This window comes from Sinocyclocheilus grahami, unplaced genomic scaffold (genome assembly GCF_001515645.1).
Source record: "Sinocyclocheilus grahami isolate Dianchi unplaced genomic scaffold, SAMN03320097.WGS_v1.1 scaffold233.1, whole genome shotgun sequence".
In the NCBI taxonomy this organism is placed as follows: Eukaryota; Metazoa; Chordata; class Actinopteri; order Cypriniformes; family Cyprinidae; genus Sinocyclocheilus; species Sinocyclocheilus grahami.
The window spans coordinates 724,763-734,715 of NW_015505412.1; the positions used below are offsets into that span (position 1 = coordinate 724,763).

General features: G+C 36.1%; 1 protein-coding gene across 1 annotated transcript in view; it reads right to left on the bottom strand.

The window, feature by feature from the left end:
* Positions 1-9,953, bottom strand: part of lrp1bb (low density lipoprotein receptor-related protein 1Bb) — a 373,072-nt gene that overhangs the window by 276,990 nt on the left and 86,129 nt on the right. Inside the window, exon 2 of the mRNA XM_016288691.1 lies at positions 9,188-9,310. Within this exon, the coding sequence (XP_016144177.1) occupies positions 9,188-9,310 (123 nt within the window). The remainder of the gene's footprint in view (positions 1-9,187; positions 9,311-9,953) is intronic.

Below are 9,953 nucleotides of genomic sequence, written 5' to 3' on the forward strand. Positions count from 1 at the left end.
GTTATACTGCTTAATATTTTTTATTTAACTGTAAAAACTAAAAAGTAAAAAATAACATTTATTTGAAATGTATCAATTTAAAAGTCTTTACTGTTACTCAGTGGTGTAATGTAACAAAGAAATAATACTTTGTTACAGTACTTAAGTATTTTACTTGACTTTTTATATTTCAGTCAACTTTTACTTTTACTCCACTACATTTCCTAATTAAAATGTATACTTTTACTCCAATACATTTCCCGAAGCATATTCATTACTTACTACAAAGTAGTCAGAAGTCAGAAGAACACGGACTGCAGGAAAGCAGGTTTGAGGAATCAGTGGTCTGGTGCTTGCAAGACTCCTAATCCTAAAAACACCTTTGCTCATGTGCAAACAAGTGCACGCACAACAGCGGATTATTTCATTTTCCACTCAAGTCGAGTCTGGGGTCTGTGATATACATTATATCTTCTGTGATAATATGGTAAGTGTTGTTGTAATGATGTGCGATCTGACATTATCAAGTAGGCTATATCACCAAATCACACACAGAGTGCACGTACGTTGATTTATTAGTCTATTAAAACTCAAAATTCCAGGCATTCTAAATTGTAGACGGCAAAAATGCTTCTGGATGCTTTTTATATTTATATAATTTAATATAGTTAACTTAATCTATATCACACAAAGAGTACCGTTTTTCTGCAGATATCAGCATGAACACATTTAATAATCTATATATATATATATATATATATATATATTGTATATATAATTTGTGTATAAATTATATATGTATATATAACTTGTACTTACATACGACTTAAACTAAGAGTAACAATTGTATAATGAATGACATAAAATGGCACCACAAACAAGATAACAGCTCAATGTGGGAGATCAAACTTGCAACCTTCCGGTTACGAGCACCTGGACTTTAACCACTACACCACAGCTTCACTCCCCTCCCTAAAAGGAACAGAAACTTCAATAAGAAAGTCCATAGGGCAGTAACACGCACAGAGCCCATTGTTTCTCACCACACATTGGCATGTATCCTCTGTAAATCATTGGTTGGATTTAATTAAACTAATTCATCATCACCGAGTAATGTAATCAACATCCTATGAAATGGAGCCATCACTTCCTCCGCCGGCCAATGCGCCGCCTGTTAATACATCACATTCAAAACCACTCACTGCTCAATAAAGTGTCCATACATCACACCCAAGCCCCTGCAGGAGAATCGGCACATTCACACTTCCATGCATTTTTAAACACTGCTATTCAGTCCCTTTCAAAGACCCGATGCCTATTTTTTCATGTTTTAAATTATTTCAAACATCAGTATTCAACGTTTTATTTTAAAAACAAAACATTAGGCCTAATTATGCATCTGTAACTGCAGTTTAAATGCATCCATGCCCCTTCTGAGATACATAAACTGTGTAAATACATCTAAATGCTATTTCAGATGCAGATTCCAGAAATGTTTTCTTATGTTGGAATGAAAGACACTAAGTACCAGATGAAGTGCTTCTTATTCTTACCTTGTACTTTTACTGTCAATACTTAAGTACGTTTAAGATTTAAAAAATACTTTTCGTACTTAAGCGGTGACTTCAACTTCTACCAAAGTCATTTTCTGGTAAGATATCTGTACTTTTACTTGAGTATGGCTTTCAGGTATTTTATACACTGCAGTTACTTACTGATAAATTTAACGTTTTCTTGTTGAATAAAAGCATTTTAAAAAAACAATCTTATCTTTTAAACAGTGATAAAACAATTTCAAACAAACCACTCACTGCTCAATAAAGTGTCCATACATCACACCCAAGCCCCTGCAGGAGAATCGGCACATTCACACTTCCATGCATTTTTAAACACTGCTATTCAGTCCCTTTCAAAGACCCGATGCATTCAGAAGGCTTTGTGTTTGGATCCATAGCAAAGCCGATAGAATTTATATACCCCGATCTTTTGATGTCTGTTGTTATGTAGATCGCCGTACGGGCTCCATTCCAGGGAAAACACCTTAGTATTAATGTCATTCATATAAATAATGCATAGCTTCTTTGGAGAAAGAGAGCCAAAAAACAAATTCTCTGCAAACAATTATTTGCAAAGGACATATTTTACTGCACTGTTTTCGAGTCGGTCCATTACTCTGGGAATAAATGTACTGTACTCATGAACACAGAATAACCAGTGGCTTGGTCCCAACTCTATAAATATCACAGGAGAACGCAGTTTCGGGGTAAAGAGATCCACAGACATAGCAGAGAGGATTTACATAGAGGAAATTATTCTGTGATATTAATAATTGTAAAGATTCACATCCTGTCCTTCAGAAAAAAATAGACTACTGTACTTTCCAGCATGCTTTTATGCTGACTTGCCTTCAAGGGATGTTGGTCACCCAAACCGCTGAATGAATGTTGAAATGCATGTCTTCGGTGACTGTCACTGAATACAATATGACTGTTGTCCAATCGAACCGTCTACCATTTCCTGCCATCTAAAGATGCTGCTTGTACTTTTTTCAAAGTTAAAATGCCCATACAATGAAAGTCAATGGGGTCCAATGTTGTCAGGACCACAACATTCTTCAAAGCATCATCTTTTGTGTTCCGTAGAAGAAATAAATTAATATACTGTAGGGAGTAAATGACGACATTGGCTGTTCTCTATCTCATATGGTTGTTTGCAATGTGATTTTATTAGTAAGGTATTTCTTGCATGCATTATGATCAAATGAAGAGAAAATGCAAACGGTACGTATAAACACCTATAAATATTAATGAGATCAGATCATCTTATGGTGACAAAGGCAGCTTGATTAACATACTAAACTAGAGATCTATCTGACATGCGCATAAGGTAGCTCTGGCAAAGGCAACATTTTGTAGGAAACACTCTAGCCATAACAGATGATTGGTTGAGACATGTCAAGAATTATCTTATAATACGTCTAGACTTTTCTGTTTGTTTAACTGAGGATCCCTGTTTGAAAGGGATCATGCTGCCACATAACATACAGGCACAAATTATTCACAAAGACGAGGTGTTAGTTTCATTATTATTGCGGAAGGTGAAGGTCCTTATGCTATTGTGCCTCACAGTAGACAATTTCCCCACTGAATGAAAACCATCTGTTTGCTTTCCTGCCTCTAAGCTTAGCATATTCCAACAGAGTTTACTTCGACAACAGCAGGGGGCTAATGCAGGCTTTAGTAGTTTGATGTCATCCAGAGGTATCATGACAGCGAAGCTGTCAAGGTGTTGAAATATGCTCTTTTCACAGGGCTGCTGGTGACAAGCTAGTGATTTTGTCCCTAACAAAAGGAACGGAGGAGTGAAAGAGAGAAGACGGCAGTGAAACTCAAAGTCTGTCAAGAAAAGAAAAAGAATCTCTAACTATGGAGGCACAATATCTGCCAAGAAACACTGTGCATTCCAAAATATAGTATGACAAAATCTTTACAAACTCAATGTAACCAGACCCGATGAAGCATTAATACTATAGAGATGAGTGAATAAACAGAATGAACAGCTAGCATCATTACATATAAGGTTGGGAATCAAAGGAAATTAATTCCTGTAATTCGAACGATTGATCGATCTAAAGAATGAACGAACAAACAAACAAATGACTAAACAAACTTAAATAGTATTTATATAATTTCCGACATTATTTAAAAAAAAAAAAAAAAACTTGCTCACGGATGTGCTGCTGTTTTACTTCCTTAGGATGATGTTTTTTACAAATGAATAACAAGTCAAGATGGAAAGTAGAAGTATAAATGAATTGCCTATTAAAATAATAGTCCCAAGAAAATGTTTTGCTTAAAATATTGTAATTACAAAGACAGAAATAAGAAACACCTGGAATACATCTTAATTAATTGCAATTAATTTATTTTTCAATTTAGAAACTACAGCATTGGCCCCTTTGAAAATAAAAGGTTTATTAAAATGTGCCATTATGGTGAAAGACAACTAACTAATAATTTAATAATATTAACATGAATTTATTTACATCATATAGTAATAATATTTAATCAATTGATATAAATCAATAACACACATAAAATAACCATACGCACTGGGTAAAACTTTCACATCTGTCTACCTCTTAATTTAGAAAATAAAATCAAGTATCAACCTTATTTAAGCTGCACCCAACTCTGCATGCTCCACGCACAGACAGTGAAGAAAGCTTCGCCTTTGTTTGGTCTGTCTGTTTGTTTGCTGCCCCCAAGCAGATGGCATCATCCACAGGAAGTGAATCAGCTTGGCTCTCACAGCACAGAGGCTCCCACTAAATTAAAAGGATCATCTCCAAAGCTCCCTGCTTACATGCCAAACCCCCTGGATGTCTGGAGTTATGATATATATGCTATATACACACTCGCATGCATTTATTTAATATATTTTGATGGCCACAATAAGGTGAAGAAAACACATTTTACTCTTTAATCATATTTAATCTGATTAAGTACTTGCCAATTCAACTATATTTAAGTCCTAGTAAGGAACACACCACTTCCTGCTTTTAGAATTCTGTTCCCTGTAGGCAATTTGTCATGATTTTAAAGGCAGACTTTTTTTTTAATTGGTAGGGATTTTCAAACTGTACAGATTCCTAAGTGCATATAAACAGAAATTTTACCATTTGATGTCTATATATGTGGGCTGTAACTGTATCTAACAACTGAGAGAAATGAGAAAGTACCAGCAATGAAATTCCCATTTAAAAAATGTCATTCTAATAAGCTGCTTTGATTTGGCTCGTATTGATGTTGTGAGACAATACAGAAATCATAAGAAAAAAATGCCAGCAGCTTGTGCTCTGAACTTAGCATTCTGCTCATTTCCAGATTACAAATTTGCCTCAAATAATTGCACAACACTATTTTATAAAAACAAAGCCCATCGCTCTCAGAAAAAAAGGGCACAAACCTGTAACTGGGACAGTAACCTAAGGTACAAAAGCTAAAATGTACATCACTGTACCTTTTTACTCCTAAATGGTACATATTAGTACCTTCAAGGTACATATTAGCACTTTATTCGTACATATTAGTACCTTTTGAAAAAAGTACCACCATAGTTTTGCACCTTTTTCCTGAGAGTGCAGTGTTTGTTAGAAGGAGTATAGACCTAGGAATCCATATTTCAATACAAAGCTACCCAGTGTATTTTAACTTCCAACATATACTGTACTGTGCATGTCCTCATGAAACACAGAGCTCAAAAGATGTTAATCAAGTTAAATGTCACCTGATGATCTCATAAATGTCCCCCGCACAGTCTATTTTGTTAGCATTTCATTCTGCGCTCAGAGGCAGCCATTGAGGTAAATATTGCATAATGCAGAATGCCTGTCCCTCAGCTCAATAATAAGATGCTATGCTACATTACCTCTCAAACCTCCTTTCTGTAGGTGTCAGTTCTCTTGGGGAAGAGGCACATTTACTCTCCATTTATTTCAGTATGAGAGGGGCCATAGGAAACTGCCCTGAGAGGAGTGCTCATAAAATCCATACGCATTCCTATGCATCTTAGATGGAAAGCGACAACCAAGCTATTTTTGCAAGACCACCCCTTAATTCTACACAACCCCAGTCCAATGTTGCTATATTGTGAGGTATGCTCTTTTGTTTTGGGGTTAACTGTTTTTAAGCCAAGGACCCTCAGTGGACAGAAAGACGGAGCAGATGGTGTTGTATTGTACAAAACTAAATATTGCAGTTGAAATCAAACCATAAAATACCATGCAAATTGTACGAGATTATATATGTACATATTTTTTATGATGCTTATAATAACTATAACCATTATTGATGTACCTGTACTTGTATATTACGTAATGTTACTGAATATGTATACATTAATGTAGCATTTAGCTGAATTTTAACTTCTTTAAATATAAATGTTAATATGTTTACTGCATACTTAACTTTTTATGTAAAAAAAGGGATCAAACAGAAATTAGAAGGTAAAAATATGACGAAAACGATGTACAGAGCTGCACATATGGCATGCAGGAAAAAACAGACAGACAGACGGATAGACAGACGAATAGCCAGACAGACAGATAGATAGATAGATAGATAGATAGATAGATAGATAGATAGATAGATAGATAGATAGATAGATAGATAGATAGCTTCTTGTAAAAGTTGAATCCAGGTACGAGAGTATATCTTAGTTGATCAAAGAAGGGTTTAAGGGCCAGTAATGTACAATTAACTTGACAAATGTCTAAAAAAAAAAACAGCTGTCATCTCTTCAGAAACAAGAACATCATGTGCTCGCCTTGTGGCTCACCGCTTGCATCGCCTGAGTGTTGTGAGTTAATGTTTTGCCCAGAACAAAAATGAGAACAAAACAAAAATCAATCTCTCTCACACTCTCTGTTCAATTCAAACTTCAAGGGAGGGAAAAGAAAAAAAAAAGAAAGAAAAAGAGTCAAGCAATTTGTCACTGAAGCATGTCTTTGTATTTCCTGATAAAGAACACTGCTCAAGACAAAAGGCAGGAGCATATTGAACAGAATGAAGAGCACTGAAATTAACCATATCGTTTCATTAAAACCCTAAGAAGCCGTTCCTCACTGAGCTTGTAGTCTCTCTGCAATACTCTTCAGCGATACAGGGATAATTTTGGCTGTAAGGTCATTCTACTCATAACTCATGTCAAAACATTCACTGCACATGAGGGGTCATACTCCACTGACCAATATAAGAAATAGGACGATGTGCTTGGAAAGCTCCAAGACTGTCCTCACAATATGTTTTTCTTCATTACAGGAAAGTGGGCTGTCTCCCAGCTTCCCTGATAACCCACGATGTCGGGCTGGTCCCATAGGGAAGCTGGATGGGCAGCCTATCAAGGTCCCTGCTGGCCATGTGGCACTGAAAATGTGCAGCTGCCCTTCCCTGGAGGCCCTGGGAATATGGTGATTACATTTCTCTGTGGTGGCAGAACTTGGCCACACCAACGCTAGGAATATGCACAGTCCAGAAACTGGAACAGCAAAAACAATAACTATAAGATGAAAACCAAGGACTTAATATCAGGTAACAGCTAGGCTCAGAAATTAAAATCACTCCAGGTGAATCTTATTATAAAACTAAGAGGATTAAGAGTTGAACATTATAATATGAAGCGACTGGAGACATGTATACGAGCCGAGAGGCGAGAGCTTCTACAATATCGCTTTCTTATTAGACTCAGTTACATGAGAACAAGTAGACAGTCGTTTAAGGTGTTCTCAAGCTAGTCTTACTTGAGGAATATCAGTAGCGACATAGTATAATATAAACACTGTGAGTGATACAATAGTATGGGACGTAGGCTACTTGCCAATTACAACAGTTTTCATCAGTTTTCATCAACTTTGAAGCAATAAGATGCTTCAAAATTTCAATTACTTTGAAGATTGGTCTGAGTATTAACCAATGAATAAGAATGCCAGCTCAGTGTCTCAGAACGATGACTTTAAATAAATGTAGTTCTTTCTATGAAGAGTCAAAATTAATGAACTGTCTTCGCCTAAAAAAGGTGAGGATAAATTAAAGCAGTTAGAGCACAGAGTGGGGTAAGCTGTGCCACTTTTTACTTAAGATAACCTCTAGTCAAGGAGAAAGAAGATAGAGGTGAAATTAATGCATCTAATTACATTTCAATGTCTGCTATCAACTGAAATTAGAAGAAAGTGTCCAGAACGCAGGACCATAGAAAAATGACTTAATAATAATTAAAAAAGGGGGATTGAGGGGGTTAAATTGAATCAAATAAGACCATAATGAGATATAAAATAAAATAAAATAAAAATCCCATTTTACTATCCCACTTTAGAGTCTTAACTAATTATAATATATTCATAAAGGTTTAATATTATTCACAGGGGGAAAAAAGACTCTTGCTAAAAAAGCATACAAAAGATCCATTATTAGACTGAAGAAACTTATATTTTCTTATTTCACATTCCAACAACCAAAGCCGCGGGGAAATATGAAATACGTCCTACTGTAGTAGTTGTCCAGACTTTGTGTGGCTGAGGTAGCTTCTTCAGTGTGGGAACCAAACTCTTGATTGTTTTCCTTGAAAGGTGGATTTTTTCTTTGCCAGCACTCCCTCAGATTTGTGGAAAAGAACTTGGCTACCACTTTAACAAGAGCAACGTTTTTCCAAAGTATTTCCTGGATTTAAATGCAAAGCTTATTATCAACATCAGTTGAGTTACTGGCACTGCTTACCCTGAAGCAGATGACACACTTTACCCCACAGCTACCATTTTTGGAAAATGTTTTGTTTAATCATTTAATAGATAATCTTTAGCCAAACAATTTATATGGTTTTAAGATTGGCAAAAATATATTTTAGACCTGGATCGTTTTTATTTTACTTGCCAAGTAGAAAATTTACATTGACATTGGGTTTTTTTCTAATGTGCATCTTTCAGTCCTTGGCAGCTCTATATGATTAGGACTGTCTAACTACATAGATAAATACATTACATGATTAAAAAAAAACTCCACTATCGTAAGCAACACGGTAACCTCAGGGTGCCCAATACGCACAAATACATGAATAAAATTACCCATGCCAGTGGAGTGCTGTTGGTACACTCATGCGATAGCAGTCTGTGTTGGCTTACAAACACATTAAATTGCACTGCACATTTTGTTGTGAAAAGCTGATTGAAATGCATTTCCTATCGATACATTATCTATGGTAATGAGCTCCTCAAAATTCCCATGATAAATACGCCTGGAATCCATTCTAAGACATTATAAATAAAACAGAGCGAACATGAGTAATCTAAATGATAATAGAATACCAGTGATGAGAATAGTTGACCCACTGTACCTGGAATCTGTAATAAATTAAGCTCTTCTAGAAATCTCCTGCATCTGCATGAAGCAATTGGGCACAAGGTTTTAACATAAACTGATCGATCTTTTCATGAATACAATTAAATATTAAAATCAGGACACTTTCATCTCTTTAAAATTCTTAGCTATCATTCCCAACACTTTGCATGTGAAGTGCAACCTGGAATTAAATCAAGTGAGGGACAATAATGTGCAGGTTGATGCTGATTATTTGGTGCATAGAGATATGGGAATGCAGAGATGTTGACATAATGATCTGTTTTGTGGCATTGTGGGTTGGTGTAATGGTTACTTACATTTGTCCAGAACCTCATCAGAACCATCTGGACAGTCTGGTTCCCCATCACAAAGCCAGCTCTCGGACACACAGGTCAGCTGGTCACCGCACAGAAACTCTCCAACGTCACACAAAATGGGCTCTAATGAAAGAGGGGGGTGAAGACAGAGATGGAGTATGGAATGAGGTGCAGTACAGTTATTAAATGTCTAAATTACATGATTGTCTAATAAATATAATGATAAGTAAGTATATGTGAAATGCGTGAACTCACAATGATTTATTATAGTGACATGAATTTGATGACAATTAATTTTACTGAACAGTCAGACAGGAATAATCAGTATTTAAGGGCAATTTCAGTTTCAGAAACATCAGCACATCATTTTTCCATTCTCTGTTGTCAGTACAACTGCCCTGCAGTGACGTCCAATGATATTTACAAGAAAAACACAACCATAAGACTATCAGAATATCAAGCAGCCGTGATAATCCTTCAGGTATTACTCAGAACTGGGCCACACATTTCCCTTCTAAATTCCTGAAGCTACACGACTTATGAACATATCAAAATGATTATGATCCAAAATGCTCCAATTCCGAAATGTTGAGGCAGGAATGCAAGTGATAATGCTATGCACCACTGCTCTCTGTCCTTGCTATGCCCCACCACCACATTACTACACACTCACATACACACACACACCACACACACACACACACACACACACACACACACACACACACACACACACACACACACACACACACACAATCACACAATC